The following is a 26,532-nucleotide window of genomic DNA, read 5'->3' as shown; positions in this document are numbered from 1 at the left end:
CCAGAGCATCTTAGCCGTTTAGAATAAAGGGTACTGAAGGGCTGGGGCTGGAAGTCAGTGCCAGGGTCAGGGTTTAGTGCCTAGTGCTGCAGAGAGAGGGAAAAGATGGCAGGGCGTTGGGCCTCGTCCGGGGGCTGCTCGCTCCTGGCGGGTGCTGGTCCCTGCGGCAAGTCTGTGTGTGCGTGGGCCCTCGCCGGGCGCCTGCCTGATTCTTCTCCCTTGCAGCTGCAGGAGCCGGCGTGCCAGGCCCGGGCGGCATGCGGAGGCCCCGCGGGCGGCAGGATGAGTGCGCGCGCGGAGGCGGGCGGCGCGGGCCGTCAGGAGCAGGGCGCCTACGGCCTGCACATCTACCCGCAGCTGTCCTGGACCCCAAGCCCGGCCTCGTGCTGCGTGATGGCCACCAAGGACAGCACCACGGCCGAGGTCATCCGCGAGGCCGTGGCCCGCCTGCAGCTGGACGGCAGCAAGCGCTACGCGCTGGCGGAGGTGAAGGAGGCGGGCGGCGAGGAGTGGGTGCTGGACGCCAGCGACGCGCCCGTGCACCGAGTGCTGCTGTGGCCGAGGCGGGCGCAGGCTGAGCACCCGCGTGAGGACGGCTACTACTTCCTGCTGCAGGAGCGTGGCGCCGATGGCGCCATCCGGCACGTGCACTTGCCCCTGGCGGCCCACGCCTCGGCGGCCCGGCGCCTGGTGCAGCGTGGCCTCCTGCCACCGCCACAGGCTGACGTGGATGACCTGTGCAACCTGCCTGAGCTGACGGAGGAGAACCTGCTGAGGAGCCTCAAGTGCCGCTTCCTGCAGCAGAAGATCTACACCTACGCCGGCAGCATCCTGGTGGCCGTCAACCCCTTCAAGTTCCTGCCTATCTACAACCCCAAGTACGTGAAGCTGTACGAGAACCAGCGGCTGGGCAAGCTGGAGCCGCACGTGTTCGCGCTGGCCGACGTGGCCTACTACGCCATGCTGCGCAAGCGCGTGAACCAGTGCATCGTCATCTCGGGCGAGAGCGGCTCGGGCAAGACGCAGAGCACCAACTTCCTCATCCATTGCCTCACCGCGCTAAGCCAGAAGGGCTACGCCAGCGGCGTTGAGAGGACCATCCTGGGCGCCGGGCCTGTGCTCGAGGTGAGTGGCGGGTGGGGCGTTGGCGCGTTTGTTCATCGTGGCATTCTCAGCGCCTCTGGAGGAGTTTTCACTCCGAGGCAGGCTTTTGCTCTGTTACCCAGGCTGCTGCGCTTGAATTTGGCTCTTTTCCTCCCTCATGCTCAAACGTGGGTCTTGGAGCCAGAGGTGTGGCTCAGTGGTAGGTGTGGCTCGCTGGTGTGTGCGAAGCACTGGGTGCCATCCTCAGCACCACCACCAAGCAGGAGGAGGAATACTGAGCCCAGTGTGAGGTGCACATCTGTCATCCCAGTGCCTGGGAGGCTGAGGCTGGAGGATCACTGTGAGTTTGAGGCCAGCCTGGGCTGTGCAGTGAGTTCAGAGTCGGCGTAGACTGCGTAGTGAGATCCTGTCTCAAAAAGAAAGCAACTGTGAGCAAGAGATAGCACCCCGGCTGTCCCACTGTTCGTGCTGTGACGCTGTGATCCGCAGCAGCTAATCTGTGCGAATGCTGGCACTGTTGCCTGAGGTGCCAAGTGTGCTGGGCTGCTGTGCCCGGCTGAGGGGCCGATGCTGGTGTGGCCTCCGGGTCCCGTCGGAGCATCACAGAGCTCCCTCTGAAAAGGCCCCGGGCGCCCCTGGCTCCGCAGCCCCGCTGCCCGCTCTCACGGGGCTGTCACTGGGCCCGTTGGGACGGCATGGAGCTGGGTGCGTGGTGTCCTCTGCTCCAGCCGGCAGGCAGACCCCTCCCCGGCTTGCAGGAGGCCGCAGGTGCCTTTCCCAGCACTGTCAGGAAGCCGGTTCTCATGCAGCAGCGGGCGTTTGCGGCCCCTCTGTGTCTTCCCGAGCCTTGAGCTCTTGCTCTGCTTCTGTGTGATGTTCCGTCACAGCGCTGGTCTGTGGGCTCAGCCAGCCAGGGTGAGAGGTTCAGAGAACACTGCAGGAGGCCGGCCGGGCATGGGCTTCAGGGCCGGCGGGAGCCCCCAGCACTGGCGGTGGGGACGAGAGGTTACCCGGGAAGCACAGCGAGGACCCTTGCTGCGCGCCCCTCCCCTCGCCTGGGGTCTGCAGACTGGCTCCCCGCCGCGGGCTCTGCTGTGGGGTCCCACAGGTCCGGTTCACCGTGTGTCCACGTCCTTCCGCACACACCCAGACTGCAGGGTGCCGTGCTGCAGAGGCCTGGCCCCCTCCTGGTGGCCTGGGGGTGTTGGGGTGCTGGAGCTGGGAGGGCGGGTGCCCGTGTCGGAGGGAGCAGCTCTCGGGCAGCGCAGCCAGCGTGGGCCGCAGGGGCTGGCAGAGAGGCTGGGCGGGGCTCGGCTGTCGTTGGGGAGATTGTGCAGTGGCGGGGCTGCATTGTGGTGGGGGTGGTGGCCTGGAGCCAGGGATGAGAGGCGGGTCTAGGTCTGCGAGGCCGTGTCCCTGGCGTCTGAAGACTCTGAGGCCAGGGCCAGGTCCTAGCTAGCACCGGGAGCCAAGCGAGCTTTCACTCTGTGAGGTAACAGCCCAGACCCCGTGGTTCTGTTTCCAGACGGGGCCGGCGCCCAGGCTCTGGGCTGAGGGTGTGCACGGAGCTCCGGCAGGGCTCCCGTGGGGGTGGCAGAGCATCTGGCCGCATGTGTGTCCTGGGCCCCAGAATTTATTCCAAGCCCTGGCCTGGGGAGTTCCTGGGGCCCTGGCACCTCCTAGCCCTGGTCGGTTCCGTGAGTCACCGCAGGCGCCCACCTGAGCTGGCAGGGCCAGGCTTCTCAGGCGTCACCAGGGCACAAGGGTGGTGTACACTCCTATTCCAATCCGAGCATGAACCAGCGCCTGTCTGGGGAGCTTTGGGTTTTGGTTGCTTGAAGCATGGTCTCACTAGTAGTCCAGGCTGGTCTTGAATGCACAGAGATCCTCCTGCCTCAGCCTCCTGAGTCCCGCGATGACAGGCGTGCGCCGCCCTGCCCACCTGCATGACTGTTGGGAAAGGGTCAGGGAGTTTGGGTTGGAGCTGAGCTGCTCACTGCGGGCTCTGCTCATGGCGGGCAGACCCTTCCCTGTGGCGGGTGCCGTCCCATACGTTGAAGGGTGTATGGGGCAGCGACCACAAGCCAGGATCCCTGCCCCTTCACCCAGGTGTGACAACCCCAGGTGTCCCAGACATTGCTGACAACCCCCTGGGGACCAACTCCCTGCAGGGGTCACCCCGGGAGACCCAGTGGCTGTGAGTGTCAGGCACAGGGCACTGCAACGCCAGCCTGGGGCCTGCAGTGTACCGGGCTGCCCGTGCCGCCCTAGGGCAGGGCCCCTTCGGTGCTGGGTCCTCAGGCCCCAGGGCGGGGCTCTGGGCAGCACAGTCTGTGCGTCCTGTCTCTGGGCCTCACGGCAGCTCTGTCACTCGACACACTGGCATGAGGGTCCCCTGGCTGCCACCACCGGGGAGCTTACTTGAGGGGCGTTCGTTCTCATGGCTGGGCCCCAGGGCAGGTGTGGGCAGGGCTGCTGCCTCTGGAAGCTGGGCGGGCGGCGGGGTGCCAAGCCTCACCTGGCTAGCAGGGCTCCGGAGGGATCTTGGTGTCCCTTGGCTTGGGGATGCGTCACCTGTCCGCGTCTGCACCTGCACCTGCATGGCCCTCTCCCCTGTCACTTCGGGTCGGGGTCGAGGACAGTCTGGATGTCGTCCATAAGTTCTGTCCACTCAGAGCTCACCCTGACTCTTCGGAGACCTCATTTTTAGATCCTGCTCTTTCTCTGTCTTTTTTTGTTCTGTTCTTGGAGACAGGGTCTGGCTCTGTCGCCCAGGCTGGCCTCAAACTTGTAGCTATCTTCCTGCCCTCAGTGTGCTGGGGTGACAGGTGTGTGCCACCCTGACTGTTAGGTCCTTGCCTTAATTACGTCTACCCCTGTGTCCAGAGGCCAGCATTTAGACATAGCCCTTTGGGGTTACAAGGCCTTGGGAGTGGGCTCCCCGGCCTGGCCAGGCGCTGCATGCTGCCCCTAGTGTGCATCCTGGGCCGTGCAGTGCGGCATACAGGATTTTGGCTCGGCCCCCCGAAAGGAGAAGTGGGTGTGTTGAGCTCAGGGTGTCTGGGCGCCCCCACCCCCGGGGTTGTAGCCTCACCGTGCAGTTCTGACCAGAAAACAGGAAGGGCGCGCTGTGGAAAGCTGGCCTGGTCAGCTGACGTGCCCTGTGGCCCAGCAGGGCCTACCAGCTGGGTCTGATGGGCGGGCAGGGGCAGTGGGGCTTCCTGTACGCGGGGCCCACGGTATGTCTGGGGCCCCCGGGCGCCCTGGCGGCTGTAGTGGTGCAGCCCTGGAGGCTGGCGGCTGGCAGGCCTGCGGGGTCAGGGTCTGGCCCTGCGGCACCCGGCTGCTTTCATCCTGAAAGCAGAAATGAAAGGAGAAGGATGGCCCCACGCTCTGTTCCCAGGAGAGGAGGCCCGGCGCGGTGACGAGGGCAAGCTGCGGGGCACGCGGACGTGCCCGGGCCGGGCACCCCACCCAGGGTTGTGCCCACCAGCCTGGTCCTGACCCCCATCTCCCGGCCAGTCCCAACCAGCAGGTCACCCGCCCACAGAGCCACCGTCACCTTGACCTTTGTCCTTCAGGTCACCCTGCCGTGCCACACTGTTGGTGTTCCCCTGGTCTGCAGGGTGAGGGGAGGGTGGGCCAGGCTCAACTAGACATCGGGGCCGTGGTCTCCTCCTCACCCTGTCCCGACGTGGGCAGACTGCCTGTCCTCCCCCGGGTGGGGGGAGCTGAGGCGCCCCATAGCACCACTCAGCCAGGGTGGGAGAACCTGGAACCAGGGAGTGCCAGCTCCTGTCTGCCTCCATAGCTGGGTTTTTAAGTGCTTTGAGATTCATTAAGGTGCAGCTCAGCCAGGTGTGGTGATGCACACCTGTAATCCTAACTTCTTCGGAGGCTGAGGCAGGAAGACCACAGTTTGAGTCCAACCTGGGCAACTTAGTGAGACCATCCTGAGACAGAGCAGAAAGGAGCCCCAGGGCTGCGCCTCAGGCTGAGGAGGAGGGGGAGGGGGAGGGGGGGTCCTCTCAGGCTCACAGGGTCTGAGGCCAGCACCTCAGGCTGCAAGCTTCACTGAGTGTCCGTCCGTCAGTCCAGCTCACCCAGATCCAGGGCCCTAGCCCTACAGTTAGGTTGTACACATCTGCCACAGGAGAGCCAGATGTGTTGGAGGGTGAGGTTCCGGGGGCGCTGAGGCTCTGTGGGCTGGGGCTGCACCTCGGGCCTGGAGGGGGCCAAGCCGGGCAGGCTGCAGACACTGGCTGTGTGGGTTGTGAAGTTTCCTGCAAGCATGGGTCCCTGGGTGCCTCAGCACGGAACTCCTCCTGCCACAGGGCTGCAAGACTGGTGCCTCCCTGCTGGCAGAAGAGGGGGTGAGGTTTGGGCTCCCTGGGACCTCCCAACCCTCTCTCCCCACGTCCAGTACTGAGCCTGGCCCAGGCCACCAAAAGGCTGGTGGCTTCATGGTCACAGGTGCAGTTGGAGGATCTAGACCTGCAGGGGTGGGGGACAGCAGGGCAGAGCCCGGGGCCGAGTGTGGGGTGCAGGCCCTCCTGGGGTCTTCTTCAGGCTGTGCTCTCTGTCCTGACCCAAGTGCACGGCTCCAGCGGCGGGTCCTTGCCTGCCACGGGCCGCCCTGTGCTCAGGTGCGTCATCTCCGCCCGCCAGCTGGATTCCCGTCGTACTCCATCCCCAGCGGTGCCAGCAGCTGCTGGGCCCCGCCAAGAGCCAGACACCCAGGGAGCGGGCCTCAGCGCCACACCCGGGCTCTGCCCGGGCGTTCACAGTGATTGCTCTGGGCAGCATCGTGCTGTGGGTGCCCCGGGGACGGGGCAGGGCCCTCACGTCTTGTGCGTCTCTGGGAGGACACATGTGCAGCTGCTGCCTGCCTGCCTGCTTGCTTCCTTCCTTCCTCCCTTACTCTCTCCCTTCCTTTCAGTGCTGGGGATGGAACCCAGGGTCTCACCTGCACCCTGGCTGCACCCCAGCCCTAAAAAGTTTATTTTGAGCCAGAGTCTTGCTAAGTCACCAAGTTTCCCAGGCTGGGCTTAGACTTGAAATCCTCATGCCTCAGCCTCGAGCCCTGTGATGATGGGCCCCCCACTGTGCTGCCCGCCCACCACAAGCAAAGTCCAGGGTCCCGCGTGAAGCTTCCCGGACTCAAAACTTCGGCCTCTCTGGGGCCTGGTCTGCCTGGCTGCCTCGAAGGCCTGTTCCCAGTTCCATCTCCAGAATGTGCAGTGGCCAAGAGGCGGGCGCCCCGCAGGGCCCTGCTGACGGCTCTGCCCCACCCATGCCCATGGCTTTGATTTCTGGAGCTCCACTTGCCCGTGGTTAACCACGGCTCTAAAACATCAAGTGGAAAGTTCCCGAAATAAGCAGCCTGGGAGTGTTCAGTGTCATGCTGTTGGGAACGGTGTGAGGGAATGTCACGCCCTTTCGGACCCCACGACACTGCCCTGTGTGTCCCCTCCACCCCAAGGGTGCACGGAGGGGATGGTGTGTGCAGACTCGCAGGGAGCCAGGGCCCTGGCGTGCACGCTCCTCTACACGAGGTGCCCTGGGCCGCAGGGCAGGACTGCACTCCAGTGCGGCCCGCCGGGCTCGCGTGCACTGGGCTTTGTGGCCCTCCCCCGCCCCCCACCCGACTTGGAAGCTCCCCTGTGTGGGTGGGGACTGTGGTTTAGCTGGACTTTTTTTTTGGCAGTGCTGGGGATGGAGCCCAGGGCCTCACGCGTGCTCAGCAATTGCTCACCACTGAGCCAGACCCCAGCCTCTGTTTCTTTGAGACAGGGTCTTACTACATTACCCAGGCTGGGCTCAGACTTCAGCCCTCCTGCCTCAGCCTCCTGAGTGGTCGGCATGACAGGTGTGCACCGCTGCGCCTGGCGTGCAGCTTCTCGGTATGGCTGGTGCTGACTCCATGTATGCCATCCCTGACCTCCTGGGGCGGCCCCTGGACCTGTGCTATGGCTGTGGTGGTCTCTCCTTCCCTGCGCCCTCCCTGGGAGGACGTGAGTGGGAGCAAGAGCGGGAGCAGCTCTCCCTCCTGTCGCGGCTGCGCCCGCACAGGCAGACCCCTCGCTGTGGGCTCTTCCTCACACGTGCCTCAGCGTGCCTCCGCCTTCCTTTCCCACACACTGCAGCCGGCGGCGGCAGCGGCCAGCGCGTCACGTGAACAAAGCCTTATCAGCGCGCAGCCCCACGCACACGTGTGCTCTGTGCATCTCAGGGCTCACCTGTGGCTGCCGAGCGCTCCCGGCCCGGGCCTGCAGAATGGTGCCCTCTGTGTCCCCAGCTCTTGTTGGTGTGGGCAGCGGCTGTGTTTGCAGCGTGCGCCTTGGGTAGGTTTCGGAGTCACCGGGTGGCGATTCGGCCTGCAGCAGTGTGGGTGTGCACTCCGGGGGTGCTGCATCTGAGCAAGGGCAGGGTGCTGGGGAGCCAGACCCCCAGGGGCGGGCCGTGGAGCCAGGCCTGCAGGGGACGGGAGGAGAAGGGGAGGTGGCTGTCGGCTGCAGTCCTCAGCCCTTCCGCTGCTGCTGCTGTCTCAGGCGGCCTTTCCGGCCGGGCTCTGGACAGTCCAAGGCTGTTGTAGCCAAAAGGGGAAGCGATATTTCTGGGAACGCCGTGTAGAGAGGAGGAAAACGATGAGGTATGTTTTAGGCACCCAGCAAGGTCTCCTGGAAGTTGGAGAGCTGATGAAAAGCCAGAGCGCAGGCCTGGGGCAGCCTGCCTGGCTGCTGCTGTTGCCTTGCGCTTCCAGCTGTGGTTCCGGGCGGACGCCAGGCCCTCGAGGGGAGGCCGGCGCTGGCCACAGAGCCACACCCCAGCACTTTCTACTTTTAGTGTGAGACAGGGTTTCACCAAGTTGTCCCTGCTGGGCTTGAGCTTACGATCCTCCTGCCTCAGCCTCCTACTAGCTGGTATTACCCGTGTGTGCCCGGCATACCACAGCCCTAAATGTCCCAGGGTTTTTGCTGTACCAGGCTGCAGGTGACAGAGGGTCCTGCCTGTCCACCTGTCCCCGGTTCCCCCTTGCCCTTTACACCAGAGGACAGCCAGGTGTCCGTGGACCACAGAGCCTGGTGCCCCAGGCTGGCAGCAACTCTCCAGAGCTCAGGGCCCAGGCTGAGTATAGCAGCCCCCTGGGGGCCCTCCCGGGGTCGCTGTGGAGATGGCCAGGAGCTGCTGCCCCTGTGACTCAGTCTCACAGGCCCCAAGGCCCTGGCCCAGCCCTGGGGCCCTGCCTCCCCTAGGGGACAGTGACTCCGAGGGCCGGGTCTGTGTCCTGTCCTGTGCGTACCCCAGGCCACTTTGCAGAAGGGCCAGAGCACCTGTGTGCCTCAGTACTGGGAGTCTGGGACCCATCCCTGGGGTCCTGGGGATCTCTGCCCACTGAGGGTGACAGCCACAGACAGCGGAGGATGCATGCGGCTGTGTGCAGAGAAACCTTCACACTGAGGAGCAGGAGCGGGGGATGTCACAGGAGCTCAGACTGTAGGACAGCCTGCCACAGGCGTCCGTGCCCCAGAGGGGTCCAGGGCGCTGGGGCTGCCCTCTGTGCCCGTGCTGCGGAGCCAGGGAGCAAGGGAGGGCAGCCAGGCCGGGGGTGGCAGGGGTAAGGGCCCCCTGCTCCGCCCGCGGAAAAACCCCATCCTTGAAACGCACCCTCAGGAGAAGGCTGGGCCACTGTCACACACGTGGCTGAGGCGGCGTGTGCTGCACGGCTGCACCAGCGACCTCCACCTGCTGGGCCGCGGGTGGAGGACAAGCACCCAGCCGGTCCTCCAGCCGTCTCAAAGCGAAGGGATCAAGAAGACGGGACAAATGGATGGAAGATAGACAGGCCGCAGAGCTGATGAGCAGATCAGTGGATGGATGCATAGACAGAAGTAATGCAGTGGAATGTCATCGGCCCTTAGAATGCAAGGAGCCGCTGTCCTTCGTGCAGTGTGGCAGAGCCTGGGGCCACAGGAATGAAAGAAGCCAGGCCCAGAGGGACAGCCCTCAGGCCCTGCGACCTCACGCAGGCGTGGACGCGCAGGCAGGCAGACGGCTGGAGCGCCGGGCGATGGCCAGGCTTCCGAGAGTCGCTGCTTCAGGACGGGCAGGCGGGCTCCAGAGCCCACGGACTTGGGTCGGGTGTCCTGGGCCTGCGTGCTGGGTCGCTGAAAGGTGACTCCAGGGTTCCAGCCACCGGGAGGCAACAGCAGCAGCCGTGGAGAAGACGCACCCAGTGAGCTTGGTTCGGGGTCACGGCCCAGCACACATGTCCCGTCAGCATGCCACATCGCGCCCCTCCAGTCAGTGTCCTGTCCTGTTTGTGTTTGCACGCGGGGAGAGCCCGGGGCCGCTCCGCGCCGCAGCGCACCGCCCTGTGACCAGGCAGCGAAGGCAGGCTGTCCCCCAGTCAGACTGGGTGTGGCCCCCGTGCCCTGCCCCCGTCCCCATTGGGGGCATCGCCGTCCCCGTGTCTCCTCGGACACGCTCCTCAGGCTGCCCTGGCCTCAGGGGGCACTGTCCAGGACCCAGCCTCCCTGTCGGGCCGCGAGGTTGCCAGCTCGCTCCACGCGCTCGCTGCGTGCTGCCTCAGCCCCCGTCGGGACTGACTGCAGTGTTCTCCTCCTCCCAGCACCCGGCCTGGCTTCCTTTGCCCCTCGGCTCCCAGGCGCCAGGCAGAGCAGCGTGGTCTGGGGCCCCGCTCGAGCTCCTGTCGCCCGGGCCAGGGCTGTCCCGAGCCCCCAGCAGAACGGCCGGGAGCCCCGCGCCCACTGGCACTGTGACAGGCACCCGAGCGCATTGACTCTGCTTTGCTCTGCTTCGAGCTTTTTGCAGTGCTGAGGTGGAGCCAGGGCCTTCACGTGGAGCTGCAGCCCAGTCTTATGTTTTCATTTTGTATTTTGAGACAGGGCCTCGATAAGTTGTCCAGCCTGGGCTAAAACTTGCCGCCCTCATGCCTCAGCCTCCCGGAGTGCTGGGAAGACAGGTGTGCACACAGTGGTCGGGCCTACGAGGAGGAGACGTGTCGCTGGGCTCAGGGTTTTGGGGCTCTGGCCAGGGAGCGCCTGGCCCTGTTGCTGTTGGGCGTGTGTTGGTTTGCATGCCCACGGCGAAGCAGAGTGAGGCAGAGGGAGAGGAGAGGCCTGTCCCCCGGGCACACCCTGGAGGCCCTGCCTCCTAAGGGCCCACCCCCAGCTCCCCAGCTGGGTCCCAGCCTTCCCACCTGGGCTTTGGGGACACCTCACGTCTAGCATGCAGCAGGGCCCCGCCCTCGCTGTGTGGGCGACGCCTGTCCCTGCACTGTAGATGGCGCCTTGCTCTTGCAGCCTGTTTTGCACTGGGGCGGCGGGCCTCTGGAGCTTGTGGGCGTGTGGGCCTCGTGTCACCGTGGCAGAGTCAAGCATCCTGAACGCAGGTCTCCTAAGCTAGGCGAGGTGCTCCTGTCCTTCGTGCCATGTCCACGCTGAGGGTGACAGGGACAGGCACAGGCCAGAGCCCTTCTCCTTCTCATCCTGCTGGGACCTCACAGCCGCAGTCTGGGAACCAGGCTGCCTCGGCTCCGTTCCCAAGAGCGGGGCTTCCTGCAGCCTGGCCGAGACTGCGCAGGTGCCCCTCGGTCCCACACAGGACCCTGCCCACAGCCAGCTGTCACCTAGATGGCCCGAGGGTCACCTGCAGGCTGGTGCAGCCCCTCAGCCCTCAGGCCCCCAGGAAGAGGGCCGGGGGTGTCCGGAGAGTGGACCAAGGCTGGGGGTATTACCCGACAGGTCTGGGGCGGGCTCCGTCGTGGCGTGGCCAGGACTACAGCCAGGTTCTAGGAGTTAAACACTCACCGTGTGTTTCAGTCACGCTGATGTTCATGTAACATAGTCACATGACAGTAAACTGGACTTTCCTGTGTGAATGTGTGGCGTTGGGGCTGGAACCTGGGGACCCATGCATATCACGCACCCCCAGCCCTTACAAAAATTTTGTTTTGAGACAAAGTCTTGCTGAGTTTCCCAGGCTGGCCTTCAACTTGTGATCCTCCTGCCTCAGCTTCCCCAGTGGCCTCTTGGCACCACCAAACCTGGCCAGAATTTTTTTTTTTGTTTGTCTTTTTGAGACAGGGTCTCGCTATGCAGTCCAGGCTGGGCTTGAGCTCACTTTGTAGCCCAGGCTGGTCTCGAGCTCAAACAGTCCTCCTGCCTCTAAAATTTTTTTTTTGAGACAGGGTCTCCCTATGCAGTTCAGGCTGGCCTTGTACTCACTGTGCAGCCCAGGCTGGCCTGAACTTTTCGGGGATCCCCTTGCCTCAGCCTCTAAGTGCTGGAATGAGATTACAGGCATGTGCCACCACACTTAGGTATGACTAGAGTTTTTTACAGAACCCACCACATGGACATTTTTTCTTAAGTTTTTGTTAACTCTTGGATGAAAGAGGAGATGAACTCTAGGATGCATTTTTATTTTAGAAATTACAGGTTTTCTACAAGTCAGTAACAGACCTATCATCAGAATCCAGTATGTCGTAAGTACAGCAGCAGTAGAGGGCAGTGCGGCCCACCGTCATGCTAACTACTTTGGAAGCTGAGGCAGGAAGATCTCAAGTTCAAGCCCAGCCTGGGCAACTTAAAGAGAACTTGTCTGAAAATAAAAATTTAAAAAAAAAGAAGAAAGGCTGGGAGTGTAGCTCAGTGACCCCTGGTTTCGATCCCCAGCGCCTCAAGGAAAGAAAGGAAGGAAGGAAAGGACAGTAGGTAGCGAAGTGTAAATCCACAGGAAGTCAGTCAAGTTAGGTCCTTGAGAAAAACTGAGAGAACAGAAGTGAGGCCCCGGAGGACGATGGGGGCGTCCAGTGGGGGCCCGGTGGCCAGGGCCCTCCCACACCAATGGCTTGAGCGCAGCTTCGCGGTGGCCACAGCCGACCACTCAGCGCATGTTCCGTGGTCGGCCGCCGGGCACGGCCGCTCATTTCAGACTCGGGTTTGCTTGCGGCTTGGGCCCTGCAGGAGCCGTGAGGCGGTGGCCCCTGCGGGCTGGCCGCGTGTCCCTGAGCCTGGCCAGGGCTGTTCCGGCTGGGGCTCTGTGCCTGCGTCCATCGGGGCGCTCGTGGTAGCGAGCCGGGGCGGAAGCCGGTGCTCCTTCTCCCCAGCCCTGGGCTGAGAGGCCGTGCGGCTGCGCTTCCTGCCCCATGCCCGTCTCAGCCGCCACCTGCGCGGCCTCTGCTGTCCTCTGCTCGCTCTGCACGGTCGTCCCAGCCTCCCCGCGCCACAGCTCCCACGCCCCAGGCCTCAGGAAACGCGTCGTCCATCACCACCTGCGCCCGCTGGGTCTGACACGCTCTGCCGCCCTCGGTCCCCACTGACTACCGAGCGGGGAGCTGCCCAGGGCCGCGCCTCGCGGAGGTGGTGCTGCCCTGACTGCTGCCTGCCCCGTGGCACAGTACGTCCACCACCTCTTTCTGCATGGCCTAAGAGCGAACACTGGTTCTTGGATTTTTGGTTTTTTAATTTTTGTTTTGTTTTGCTGGATGCAGTCATTTTTGTGTCATGTAGTTTAGGGGTTTTATTGAGGGGTTGGTGTTCTTGCCGTGCAGGGGATTGAACCCAAGGCTTTCTTCACTGAGCAAGGTCCCCAGCGCCTTTTATTACCGTTTTTTATTTTGAGGCAGAATCTCGCTGAGTCACTGTGTTGCCTACGCTGGCTTCAAACTTGCCATCCTCCTGCCTCAGCCTCCCAGTCATGCGTCACCATGCCCAGTGGGACTGAATGCATTTTCTGCTTTATCACATTTTTGACTCAAAATGGATGTAATTTCCCAGTGAGTCAAGAGCATCTGTAACTTCCTCATAAAAGCCAAAGTAGGCAAAGCCCCCTAGTAAGCCAGTTTAGCAAGGACCTCCCCCTGCCCCACACACAGGTCCCAAACACCACTTGCCTGGCGTGGACAGGGTCCCCTCCTGGCCTCACCAGCCCCTGCTTCAGCAGGAGCCCTGTGACGTCAGTTGCACCTGATCCCTTCCCCAGGGCAGCCTCTCTGCGACTTCCCACGCACACAGGCACCGCGTGCGTGCGGATGGGCTGTTAATCTGCGATGCGTCCTGGAGTCCTGGATGCCCCTGGCCGAGCCCGGTCCCCCACGCCTGCCTGGTGCCCCTCACCTGGCGGGTGGCCAGCGTCACCGCTCCTCAGAGGTCTTCCTCGTGGGATGTGGCCCGTGCGCCGCCCACCCCCCCTCCCCCGCCCCCGGCCCTGGAGTAGCCTGCACGGATGCAGAAGCAAAGGAATGCGAGTTCACCCTGCCTCGAGTCATCCTGGCACGGGCGTTCTTAGCTGTGGCCCCAGGCACACAGCGGGTCACCCGGCTCCCTCCATTGTGTCTGCTGCTGTTCTGCCCTTTGCCCGGCTCCTCCCACTCCAGCCTGCCCGCCCTTGGGGACCAGCGTTTGAGTCTCTCGTTTATATGTTTCATTATATTTCTGCTTCCACCGCTCAGTGAGGCCATGCAGCATTTGACTTTTCATGCCTCGTTTACTGCACTTAACGTGGTGTCCTCCCAGTTCCGTCTGGGTTTCATGCATGATAGGACCTCATGCCTCTTACTGACTGAATAGTATTCCATCGTGTGTGTGCCCATTGTCTTTCTCTATCTGTGGCGGGACCCTTCCTTTGTTGTTTTTTTTTTGTTGTTGTTGTTGTTTTTTCCCTTTTTTTTTTTTTCCCAGTACTGGTAATCAAACTCACGACCTCGCGCTTGCCAAGCAGGTGCTGTGCCGCTGAGCTAAATCCCCAGCCCCACCTTCCTTCTCTTGCTGTTGCCTGTGGTGCTGCAGTAAACATGGGGTGTTGGCGCCCCTCCGCCATGTGGCTTCATGCCTTTGGGTAGACCCAGGAGGAGGGATGATGGATACAGGTTTTTCGTCGCTTTTCATGGCACTGGAGGGTTGAACCTAGGTTTTGCCGTGCAGGCGCGGTGTCTCTGAGCTCCCCTCAAGCCAGTTGTCTTGGTCTGCTCTGTGGCCAGGACCTTCACACCGAGCTGCATCTCCGGCCCTTTGCTTTATTCTGAGTCAGGCTCTTGCTTGCTCACTGAGTTGTCCAAGCTCAGCTCAAAGTTGCAATCCTCCAGCCTCAGCCTGCTGAGTGCTGGGATGACAAGCGTGTGCCACCCCACCCGGCAGCCCTGTTTTTATTTTACGTTGAGACAGGGTGTCACTAAGCTGTCCAGGCTGGCCTTGAACTTGTGATCCTCCTGCCTCAGCCTCCTGGGCAGCTGGAGTGGCAGGCGCATGCCCTGGAGCTGGGTGTGAGGTTTTATTTTTCCCCTGAAGTGCACTTTGTCTCAGCATCACGGCCTTCGCGCCGTGGCTGAGGGGAAAGGTCCCTTGAAAGTGGAGAGGCCTCGGGGCACAGCTCCCAGGGCTGAGCTCTGGCAGGGACAGTGGCCCGCCCACAGTGGCTGCCGCGACACCTGGGTCCCTTTCTTTCCTCCCGGCCAGTGGCCTGCTTGTTCCTCGCTGTGCGGCTCCCCAGCCATGCGTTTCCTGCGGCCCTGTCACTGCCCAGCAGGCGGCCGGATATTTTTAGCGGCTGTGCAGCCCCAGTGTGTGGAGCGCATACCAGACGCGTGAGGTCACCGAGGCAGCCCGGCTGGCTGGGAGTCTCGGCCCTCGGCCAGGGGGGCCCGGGAGGGGCGGAAGCCCAGCGTACGGGGCTCCGGAGGCGGCACACGCGCGGCTCTGCGCCCAGCTGTCCCCGCACCAGCCCTGCAGTGGCCGCTCCTCGGTGCGGTGGGGCGCGTTTTGGGGACCCTGTGCGCTGTCCCCAGGCAGGGGTCCCTGCAGGCTGTAGATGCCCCCAGCAGGGACCCCACGCAGGGACAGGCACCGTCTCTCCCTGTTGTGGGGATGCTGGGGGTGCTGTGCTTGCCTCCTCTGGTGGCCTGAGTCCTGGCCTTCTGTCTCCCTCCGGGCCCCGGCCCAGGCTGACTTCTCTGAGTCCCGATCCCAGGGGACCTGGGCAGGCCCGGAGGCCTCAGTCCGGCCCAGCTCCGCCGGGGAAGCGAGACCGCCCGGAACCGCTTGCTCTCCAGCCTCGCTGCTGCTCCCGAATCCGCCCCGCCTCGCGTGCCATGCAGGCGCCCACACTGGGCCCAGCGGCCTCGGTGCTGCAGAGCCCGGCCGGCCGGGCCCACACAGGCGGCGTGGCAGGCACAGCGCCCCCCACAGGCTCCTCCTCCCCTCCGCCATGTTATTATCGTTTCTTTTCTTTATTGACTCTGTTTTTTGAGACAGGGTCTCACCATGTGGTTCAGGCTTTGAGCTCACTGTGATCCCAGGCTGGCCTCAAACTTGCCGAGATCCTCCTGTCTCAGCCACACAAGTGCTGGGATTGCAGGCATGTACCACCATGCCCAGCTCCCCTCTGTCTCAGAATCAAAACGTAGACATGGCTGGGGCTGCAGCTCAGAGTGGAGGCCCTGGCGTCGGTCCCAGCACCGCTACTTTAAAAGAAAATCTCCCCTCAGACCGAATCCCCTGCCCCAGAAAGTGCCCCCTCACGATGCACTGCCTCTCACCTGAAGTACTGTGGACGGAAGTCGTCTTCCTCTCAGGTCTCTGCAGACTGGCGACTGTCTGCGGGTGCACAGTGAGGGTGTTGGGGAGCTGCGTCTGCACACGGACCCAGTGACACAGACCGCGTGCACACGTAACAGTTCTGTGTGTGAGTGGTTGGAGACACCTGTGCCGGCTGCTGAGACGCCTGCTGGGAGCCAGGAGTTAGAGGCCAGCCTGGGCGGCGTAGTGAGATTCCCATCCCGAAGTGAACAGAAAACCAGAGCACAGAGCAAGGCCGCGCAGGGAAGGCCTGGGGCCCGTGGGGAGCAGGAAGCCCGGGCAGCGCTGGCAAGGGTGCCAGGCGCCTGCTCTTTAGAAAACGGCCTGACGGCCCCTCAGAGCATCAGACACACAGTCGTCGCGTGACCCTGCCTTTCACTTCCTGCTGTTGAGTCTGGAGATGAGAACATGTCCACACAGAGCCTGCGCAGCAGTACTCACACCCGCCCTGCACAGTGACCCCAGGCAGACAAATGGACACAATCTTTTGTGTGTGGAACATTACTCAGCCAGGAAAAGGAGCAAGGCTCTGACACATGCTGCATGCAGACAAAGCTGGGCGCCATGGTGCTGAGTGACAGACACTGCAGGCTGTGTGCTGTGTGGTCTTACTACCAGGACCAGCCCTGAGCAGATGACCACAGGGACAGGAAGTGGATTAGGGGCTGCCGGAATGGGAGGGCAGGCTCCTGGGGCTGGGCTCTCCACTTACGGCTGCAATTATAGACCAAGTAAAAGTGGTGTTGCGTGACACTGGGAATGTGCCACATGCACTAAATCGTGTGCTTTAAAGTGGTGAGCTTTTTTTTTTTTTTTTTTTTTTTTTTGGTCTTTTTGAGGCAGGGTCTCGCTATGCAGTTCAGGCTGGCCTTGACCTCACTTTGTAGCCCAGGCTGGTCTCGAACTCACAACGATCCTCCTGCCTCAGCCACCTGAGTGCTGTGATTACGGGTGTGCACCACCACGCCTGGCTGTTTTGTTTTTTTTTGGAGGTACCAGGAGTCAAACTCAGCACCTTGCACTTGCCAGGTAGGGGCTGTGCTACTGAGCTACATCCCAGCCGAAACTGGTGAGCTTTAGCCCAGTGTGGTGATGCAGCCCTGTAACCAGTACTCGGGAGGCTGAGGCAGGAGGATCCCCATGAGTTCAGAGCCAGCCTGAGCTACCCAGTAAGTCCAAGGCAGAGACAGTACAAAGAGAGGAGCAGAAAGCAAGGGAGCAGGTGGCTTTGCTCATGGCTTGTGACCTCAGGTAGCTGACGGCCCCTTTGTCCGCCACATCAGCGGGCCGAGCCCACCTGGAACTGAAAACACTCGGGCACAAGCGAGACACTCCTGCCTCCCCGTGCGCTCCCGCGGGGCAGCCACACAGGGCCCTGGTCACGGAGGGGACCGCGTCTGCAGGCCTGTGGGTTTCTGTGTGAGCCCCACGCTGTTTGTGCGTCCTGGGGTGTCCCTGTGGACACGGAGGGACACTGCCGTGATGAACGCTGGCGGTGGGGTGTGTGTCACTGGGTTGTCCGTGGGTGTGTAGGTGTCCCATGGTGAGTTGGTGTCAGCCGTCTGTGGGTTGATGTTCGTTCACGTTTGAGGAGTGTCTGGGAGAGGTTTGGTGGGAGTCGGGGGGCTTGGTGTGGGGGTGTCTGGGCGGGTGGGGTTGGGGGGCTTGCTGCTGTGCCCCAGGCTCCACCCTCAAGCCGAGCTGCCTGCAGCACCAGCTCTTGGCTCTGAGCCACAGAGCTTAGACCTGAGCTTTGCCCGAAGCCCAGCCGTGGCAGGGAAGAGACCGTGGCTGGTGTGGCCCTGGGGACCGAGCACAGTGCCCACACCAATCTGATGCCACCTCTATCCCCGCAGGCCTTTGGGAACGCGAAGACGGCCCACAACAACAACTCCAGCCGCTTCGGCAAGTTCATCCAAGTCAACTACCTGGAGAGCGGCATCGTGCGCGGGTGAGTGGGGCCCGGGCCCGGGCCCTGACACGCTGGTGCACGTGCTCTGCTGCCGCCGCGCCCGGCTCTGGACGTGTGTCAGGGTTAGAGCGAGGCCTCAGAGGAGCCAGGTCCAGCAGGGTCTCAGGACGGGTCCTGCTGGCCCAGCCTGACCGATGCCCATCTTGTATCCCGGGTGCCTCCGCCTGGGTGCATCTTCCTGCCCCGGGCTCTGCCGGGCCGTGGGGAGGTACAGGTGAGGGCCCTCAGTGACTGCAGGACCGAGGCCACCTGGGGGCCGCTCGGCGCTGCTGCAGGCACCGCCAGCCTCTGGTTAGTGGACACTGGGAGCTGCCGGCCTCCCTCTGGGCTCCAGCCTTTGCTCTGTGCAGACCTCAACATCTCCCCCAGTATCTGGTGGTAAACACGCATCAGGGTGTCCAGCGCAGGGCGCTGACCGGGCTGCATGAGGCCCTGGCTCCATACCCAGCACCAAAACACAAAACAAAGCTTGGCAACGTGGATGAGCCTGGAAAGCTTTGTTTGTTTTGAGACAGGGTCTTGCTATGTAGTGCAGGCTAGCTTTGATCTCACGGTGTAGTTCAGGCTGGCCTCAAACTCATAGTAATCTTCCTGCGTCAGCCTCCTGGTGCTCCTGTCTGAGGTCCAGTTCACCACTGAGCAACCCGGCCGCACCAAGACTCACCTCACAGAGCTGAAGTGCTTACTCATGGCCAGGGAGGAACAGGAAGAGGAAGGGTGGGCCCTTGTCCCCTTTGAGGGCCCCAGAGGGCCTCGAGGGCCTCTTCTCAGCCCCATTACCTCCCAGGGCTGCCAGGAATCAAGGACAAGCCCTTACTATGTGGCCCTGTGGGGACTTTCACAATCCAAACTGTCCCCTCAGGAGGCTGAGGCAGGAGGAACACAGGGTCAAGGCCAGCCTAGGCAGCTTAGCTAGACTCTGTTTCAGAGTAAAAAGTAAAAAGGGGTGGGGTGTAGTGAGGGGCAGGCGTCTGCCCAGCGCGAGGTGGACAGAAAACATGGGGACCGTGGCGCGCGTGCGGGACAGACGTCCTCCTCTCCACCTCCTCCTCTAAAGGAGGAGCTAGGTCTCACACGCCCGGCTGGCCTCGGACGTGCCATCCTCCTCCCTCAGCCTCCGAGAAGCTGGGGTCACAAGCGTGGCCACCACACCCGGCGTTTACCTTTTCTGTAACGCAGCGCCCGGCAGCCCCTGGTCACGTCCACTCTGCCACTGGCATGTCCCGTGTGCCCTGGAGGCGCTGGCCATCGGCAGGGCCTTCCGGGAGCAGGTGCCACAGCAGCCCGCGTGGCCCATTCCCTGACGGCTGGCAGGTCACACGTGCAGTGGGCGCGGGGGTCCCGGCCATTGTTGTCGGGGGGCCACCCCACTGCCTGCGCCAGTCGTGCTTTTGCCTGTGGTGGGGCAGGTGCCATCTCATGCTGCTCCCCGCAAGGGCCAGGGGCAGGGCCGGCCGGCCCGTCTCTGCTCCCCGTCGGTGAGGCGTCGTCTCCCTGTGGCTGTGCGTGGGGCCCGGGAGCTGACAGCCCTGCTGCTTTCCCGGACCCCTGCGCCTTCAGGCTGAGCTGCATCCCCACCCTTTCTGTTCGTTATTTGCAGAGGTGACCGGGTCACCTCAGTCACTAGATCATCCAGGCTGAGCTTGAACTTGTGACCCTCCTGCCTCAGCCTCCCAGCGTGCTGGTATGGCAGGCGGGCACCACCCTGCTGGGCTTGTAAGACCTCTGTGTTAGGGGCCCAGGACTTGAAAGTGGTCGGGACAGGGAAAGGACAGCCTCTGCCCAGTGACAGCTTGGTGCCCGCCACGGGTGCTGGGCTGTCACCCCCACACACAGCACAGGGATGGACCCTGAGTGGGGTTCATGTGTGTGACTCCGGGGCCCAGTCCAGCCCCTGCCCTGGAAAACTCAGCAGGAAAAATGGCGACAAGTGCCCCCATGGCTTGTCATAGGTGTCCACAGCAGAGTGCTGAGAACAGCGAAAAGCCGGAGGGAGCACAGATGCCCACTCAGCAGCTGGGTGGAGAACAGTGCAGGCCGGCCTCCCCACGGACTACCGCTCGGCCGTGAAAAAGCAGGGAGGTCCGGAGCACGGTGCTGTGTAGCCCGGTCTCAGGGTCACGGCGCAGGCTGTGCGCTGCGGTCTCCGTGCGGTTCTGGAAGCAGAAACTCATCTACAGTAGCAGGGAGCCGATGCGCAGCCTCTTGGGGGCGGGGCAGAGGAGGGTGGGGGCGCTCTCCGGGGTGACGGTGTTTGCTGTCTTGGCCCCAGTGCTGGGTTCCCGGGGTTCACCGTTGGCGCGGCTGGGCCGGGGGCAGCACTTGCCTGGCTGCCAGCCCTGGCACCGCAAAGCTGTGGTGATGAGATCGTGTGCCTCACATGTGCAGCTGGTGCTTTGCAGCCAGAGAAAGTGTCCTTGCGGGAGCGGGGGGCACCCTGTTGGGGTGTGGGGGCCAGCGGGAGCCATCGCACCTGTTGCCACCGTCCAGGGGAGAGGCCACCCAGACGACTGTCATTGTCTATTTGCAGGGCAAGGTGGTGGTTACGGTGACTGTCATCGTGCCAGAGACATTCACAAGTGCCGGACCGTGCACCCCAGTACCACATGGGCCGGGCTGGCAGTGACACCCGGAGTCCTAGCATGTGGGAGGCTGAGGCAGGAGACCATGAGTTTGGGGCCAGCCTGGATTACAGAATGAGGCCCTACTGCAACAACAGCAAAGCTTGTTGTGAAGGGCAGAACGTTCCGGCCAGGCATGTGGCTCAGAGGCCCTGGCGTCTGTCCACGGTGCAGACCAAAAGAAAGTTGAAAATAGTAAACCATGAAGCATTTTTTCCTTCTTTGTTTTAATGACAGAGCTGTCGTGGAAAAATACCTGCTTGAAAAGTCTCGCCTGGTGTCTCAGGAGAAAGATGAGCGGTACGGTGACTCCGGGGGGGTTTCCCGATGGCATGGCTGATCTTGGGGTGAGGGTCACCCCAGCCAGTCCCGCTCTGAGCTGGCTCCCTCGGCCTCCAGCTTTCTGACATTTTCTCCACCGCCAGTTTTCCCACGTTTGCCCAAAATGTGGTCACTTAGAGACCTCTCTGATCAGCCAGGTGTGGTGGCGCACGCCTGTCACCCGCTCCTTGGGAGGCTGAGGCAGGATTGCAAGTTTAGGGCCAGCCCGGGTCACTGAGCAGGGCGCTGTCTCGGTGAAATAAAGGCCTGCACGACATAAGGAAGCAGTGCGCCCGCAGCTGGGGCCGTTCAGGGCTTTCCTCCCTGCGCGGCCTCCACAGATGCACAGGGGCGGGGGCGGCTGTTCTTCCCCTAACGCCGAGCCCCCCGCCTGGCCCACAGGAACTACCACGTGTTTTACTATCTGCTCCTTGGGGTCAGCGAGGAAGAGCGCCAAGAATTCCAGCTCAAGCAGCCGGAAGATTACTTCTACCTCAACCAGGTAAGTGGCCCGGCCGGCCACAAGGCCACCTCCGCCCCCACGCAGCTCTGCTCGGCCAGAGGGTGTGAGGGAGCCGGCGTCCCTGTTTTCCAGCATAACTTGAAGATTGAGGACGGGGAAGACCTGAAGCACGACTTCGCGCGGCTGAAGCAGGCCATGGAGATGGTGGGCTTCCTCCCTGCCACCAAGAGGCAGTAAGTGGCCAGGGCCTGAGACCCAGGCTGGGCGGGGTGCCCACTGAGCTGCTGCAGGGGCCAGGAGCTCAGGACGGGGCAGCCCTGGGCTTGCGGTGCTGCTCACAGCCAGGCACGTGCACACGGTGCTCCAGAGTGCACGGGCTAGGATGAGCCGGCGCAGGGACACAGCTGAGACCCCCTGCGCAGGAGGCTGAGGCAGGAGCACCACAGGTTCAAGTCTCTGCAGGCAACTTAGTAAGACCCCAGCTAAAAGTGAAAAAGGGTTGGATTCAACCCCTAGTGGTGCCAAAGAAGACAAACAGAACCAGAGGCTGCAGTAAACCTGTGCAGAGCCAGGAAGGCCACACAGGGCCGGTGGTGCAGGCCGTGCAGTCCGCCCTGGGTTCATTTTTTCTCCTAACAGCCCTGGAAACGCTGCCAAACGCTCTCAGCCTGGGCTGGACACCGACAGCCCCCTGCGTGGTGGCCTGGGGTGCGGGGCATCCCGGGCTGTTGCTTCGTGGTAGGGAGGCGGGCGCCCCTGCCTGGGGCAGTGCTTGGGCTCTGTTGCCCATCGGCCCCAGGCATCGGGGCTGAGGCCGCCGGGACAGCAGGTCCCACAGGAGTCAGCCTTGGCACGAGGCTGCCACACAGCGGCAGACTGTTCGGTTCCGAGGACTGCGCGCCTGTGACAGTTCCCTAAGCTCTGTGCTTGGGAACTGTGTGCTGTACGTGTACGTGTGTGACACAGGAGTGGAACAGGGGCCTTGGCACTGAGCTGCATCCCCGGCCCTTTTTATTTTACTTCGAGCAGGGTGTCACTGCGTTGTCCAGTTGGACTTGAACTTACAACCCTCCTGCCTCAGCCTACCAGAGGGCTGAGTGGACAGGCCTGTACCACCTTACCAGGCTCTGAGTTTTCTGACACATTGCATTGCACATATTAGGGGGTGCAGTGCAATGCTTTGATTGATGGGTACAATGTGTATACATGTTCTTTTTCTGAAAAAAATTGATTTTAAGCCAGGCATAATGCTGCACACCTGTCCATCCCAGCGCTTGGGAGGCTGAGGCAAGAGGATTGCAGCGAGTTCTACAAAGCAAAGCCCTGTCTCAAAAACACCAAAAGATAATTTTAGGGCTGGGGATTTAGCTCAGCAGCGCAGTACCTGCCTGGCAAGTGCAAGGTCTGGGATTAGAGTCCCAGTACCAAAAAAAAACGAAAAAGAATAATAGTAATTTCAGTGCTAACAGTGTGTGCCTGTGCTCCCCCTTGCCTAGCATGGGCTAGGCCCAGGGTTTGGTCCCTGGATTCTCTTTAAAACCGAGCCAGGGACCAGGCATGTGGTGGGCAGTTGGGCACGCGTGTAGCGCCGGTGTGGCCCGGCCCCCACCCCAGCCAAGCGCGGAAGTTAACTCCTGGGCGGAGGCGGGGGCCGACCCTGTCCCGCAGGGCGCCCCTCGACCGCCGTGCCTGGCCCACAGGATCTTCTCCATGCTGTCCGCCATCCTGTACCTGGGCAACGTCACCTACAAGAAGAGGCCCACGGGCCGCGACGAGGGCCTGGAGGTCGGGCCGGCTGAGGTGCTGGACACCCTGTCGCAGCTCCTCAAGGTACCACGTAGCACGCACACGGACACGCACGCCACCACCCTGCCGAAGCAGGGACAGGCGCCGCACGCCCTCCCCTGGGGTGGCCGGCAGCCCTCTCCTGCCCTTGGGGCAAGCTCCCTTCTCATCTCTGACCCACTGCCCAGCCAGTGCCACCGCCCACTGCACGCTCCAGGTGAAACGTCTTGCAAAGCTGGGTGTGGTGGCTCGTGCCTGTCATCCCAGCACTCGGGAGGGTGAGGCAGGAGGATTGCCACAAGCTCGAGGCCAGCCTGGGCTGCATGGCGAGACCGTGTCTCAAAAAGCCACACACACACCAAAAAACCACAGTTTGGCCAGGTGTCTGTAGTCCCGGTTCCTTGGGAGGCTGAGGTAGGAGGATCCCTTGGGCCCAACACTTAGAGGCCAACCTGGACAAATAGCAGCAGTGCAGTTTGATTGGCCAGGTCGTTCTCTGGGGACCTGGGTCTCCTTCCTGTTCTCCACTGCGGCAGCTCTGCACTCAGTGCTCGGGGCAGCGTCTGAGTATGACTGTGTCACTGGATGGTCTACGGCTGGCAGGTGGGTGGGGTGCTGGTTGGGGTGCTACTCAGTGCCCTGTGTTGCCCAGGAGGGTTCCCCATGGCAGAACAGCCCAGCCCAGGGCCGACTCCTGTGGGCTGCATGGTTCTCTTTTCTGTTTTGTTTTCTGAGTACTGGAGATTGGGCCCGGGGTCTAGCACTGAGCGAGCTCCCCAGCCCTTTTTTGTTTTGAGACGGCATCTCTCTAGGTCTCCAGAGCTGAGTTTGAACTTGGGATCATCCTGCCTCAGCCTGCCCAGTAGCTGGGATTATAGGCATGCAGCACTGCACCTGACCTGCAGCCTTGTTCAAAGGAGATGTGCTCGGTCTGCAGCTTCTGTTGAGACCCTAGGTTGCGTGGGTGCTCGGGGAAGGTTAGGGGACCCCCACCCACCCCATTCCTGCTGCTGACCTCGGAGTTGGCTTAGGGTGGGCTCTGAGGGGGTCTCAGTGAAGCCCAAGCCTGGACCCTCCCCACAGGCCGGGAACTGGTGGCTCCACACATCCAGGGCGCTGCCTGGGCAGGGGTCCTGAGTCCCGGGCCGGCCTGTGGGCCAGGCAGCAGGGACCAGGCACTGTGGCAGGGGCACGTGCATTCAGCAGCCTGGACGCTGGGCCCCGCCTCCCAATCGGCCCATTCTCCGTGACCTTGATCTTGACCTCACTGCAGGTGAAGCGAGAGATCCTGGTGGAGGTCCTGACCAAAAGAAAAACAGTGACCGCCAATGACAAGCTCATCCTGCCCTACAGCCTCAGTGAGGTGAGTGCCGCTGGCCCAGGCTGGTTTTGCTCAGGACCCCCGGTGGGTGCCTGGAGCCACTGCAGGGACAAAGGTGTTTGTCCCCATGGATAAACACTGAGATAGGCTGGGCATGGCAGTGCACACCTGTAATCCGAGCACTTGGGAGGCTGAGGCAGGAGGATCCTTGCAAGTTCGAGACCAGCCTGGGTTACAAAGTGAGCTCAAGGCCAGCCTGAACTGCACAGTGAGACCCTGTCTAAAAAAGACAAAAAAAAAAACACCTCTGAGATAGAAAAACACATGGAGTGCTAAGTTTCATTACTGTAGGTTTATTACAGTTATCAGCACACTTGGAACACACTCATCCAGCCTCCCGGCTGCTTCCTGCAGCGCAGCGGCTCTGGAGTCCTCTCTCCCCAGGGTCCTCTGCTGCGCTGTCCCGGCTGCCTCGTGTCCAGAATGGACTCAGAGTGTCTCCCTTCCTGGTCGCTGTGACTGGGGAGGAGCTGGTGACGGTGCGGCTGAGGGCGCAGCATCCTGCGTTGCGAGCTTCCTTTCCACTGGGGGCGCTCGGCAGCAGCGGTCCCTGTCCTTTGGCTCAGGCCCAGTGCAGTGCCGACCCTTGGGGGAGGACCCGGAGCTGCCCTGCCGGGAAAGCAGCGAGGGCGAGCGCACTGAGAGGCACGCCTAGCGGCGTCTTCACTGTACTGCAGTTCTAAGACGGAAACGTTCGCTTATATTTTGACCACGCTTGTGCATACTTGTGATAGAACTTAGTGTATAAGTTAACCACGACAAAAGTGTGTAAGTTATACTTAAAAGTTATACACTAGAACTTAGTGTGTAGGTTAACCAGCCCCAATAATTACGAATAAAAAAGGACGATTATGGCGGTGTACTGCGATAGACGTCCCGCAGATGCGGGGTCCACGAAACGCCCTCTTGTCGGGGCTCCTTGTCCCTCGGAGGTGTCGCCACTGTCCTGCCTGGCTGTGCCCTGGCAACCGAGGCTGCTGGCGGAGCCACGTGGGTGACGGGTGGGCAGAGGCGCAGCTCACGTCTCCGACGGTGGACCTGGCTTCACCTTCCGAATTGTGCGTTTCTGCAGTTTCCCACCCAGCCCTTTGAGAGCCTCGGGGATGGCTGGGCAGGCTGCCGTGGAGATGAGCGTGCGTCTCCCCCTTCGTGTAGATGGTTTGACGCGCTCGCGGCCATGCCCATCCACTCGCATGGTGACCCGTGCTGCTCTCTGGCCTCGCTAGCAGAACCCTGTGGTCCCAACGAAGCCCTTCAGGCCCGAAAAGCGAGGACACTGGCTCCTGAGCCTCGCCCAGAGTGCGCCTGCCTGGGGCTGCGCCTGCGCCACAGAGGGGCTTCTGCCCTCTCCAGGCCCCCTGTCTCCTGCCATCCCGCAGCACCTGCGGCCAGGCCAAAAACCGGGCCGAGGGGGACGTTTTGGTGGCCGGGCCTCTGCCCAGGGAAGCTGTGTGGCATTTCCCACAGGCTTCCTGGACAGCCTGGGCGGCAGAGCGGCTGCTGCATGCGCGTGTGTAGTGGGCATGGTGGGTCTCGGGGGTGGGGTGGCTACACGGGGGCACTCTCGGAAGAGGCATGCCAGAGTACAGTGAGGGCTGGCCTGCTGCACGCAGGGTGCTGGCTTCCGTCCCAGCTCTGCAGAGGAGCAGGCTCGGAAAGCCGGCTGTGGTGAGCACACCTGCCATCCCAGCTCCTCGGGGGGCCGAGGCAGGAGGATCACAAGTGCAGCCCCAGCCCAAGGCACTCAGTAAGGCCTTGTCTGAGGATAAAAATTTAAAAGCACAGGGTGCAGCTCCATGGTGTAGTCCCCGGGTGCTGTCCCAGGCACTGGGGAAAAGGGCAGGAGGCGTCCATCCTGTTCGAAGCAGCCACCCGAAAGACAAGGAGAGAAAGAGCAAAGTACTTAAATTCATAAAAAACAAAAAATAAATACAAAAACAAGGGTTTGTTTTTAAATGAAGAAGAAACCAGACACAGTGGGATAATTTTGTTACCCTGGCTGCTCAGGAAGCTGAGGCAGGACGAGCTCTTGAGCCTGGGAGTTTGAGGCTGGCCTGGGAAGCATAACAAGGCCTGGTTCCAAAACTAGGACAAGAGAACAGCCGCACTGGCTCACACACAGCCTGAGCAAGCGCCCTCTGTCCCCAGGCCGTCACCGCACGCGACTCCATGGCCAAGTCCCTGTACAGTGCCCTGTTCGACTGGATCGTGCTGCGGATCAACCACGCGCTCCTCAACAAGAAGGACGTGGAAGAGGCCGTCTCCGTGAGTGTCTGCGCGGCGCC

The 26,532-nt window shown here is 62.2% G+C and overlaps 1 protein-coding gene across 8 annotated transcripts in view; it reads left to right on the top strand.

Annotated features, from left to right (window-relative positions):
- The first annotated feature begins 242 nt into the window (after positions 1-242).
- Myo9b (myosin IXB) overlaps positions 243-26,532 on the top strand; it is a 50,776-nt gene continuing 24,486 nt past the window's right edge. For 5 of the 8 annotated variants that reach the window (XR_264648.2, XR_264647.2, XM_005409507.2 and 2 more), the window contains exons 1-7: positions 243-1,125; positions 17,561-17,655; positions 20,535-20,597; positions 21,021-21,314; positions 22,782-22,911; positions 24,140-24,229; positions 26,396-26,512. Coding sequence is in view for 6 of the 8 variants with exons in the window: in XM_005409507.2 (XP_005409564.1) it covers positions 283-1,125; positions 17,561-17,655; positions 20,535-20,597; positions 21,021-21,314; positions 22,782-22,911; positions 24,140-24,229; positions 26,396-26,512 (1,632 nt within the window). In the remaining 2 variants the exon portion in view is untranslated. The remainder of the gene's footprint in view (positions 1,126-17,560; positions 17,656-20,534; positions 20,598-21,020; positions 21,315-22,781; positions 22,912-24,139; positions 24,230-26,395; positions 26,513-26,532) is intronic. The other 3 variants (XM_013507278.1, XM_005409509.2, XM_005409508.2) reach the window with 2 other exon arrangements.

Source organism: Chinchilla lanigera, unplaced genomic scaffold (assembly GCF_000276665.1).
Source record: "Chinchilla lanigera isolate Chin_1 unplaced genomic scaffold, ChiLan1.0 scaffold00123, whole genome shotgun sequence".
In the NCBI taxonomy this organism is placed as follows: Eukaryota; Metazoa; Chordata; class Mammalia; order Rodentia; family Chinchillidae; genus Chinchilla; species Chinchilla lanigera.
This window is presented reverse-complemented; position numbering and strand designations above follow the sequence as displayed.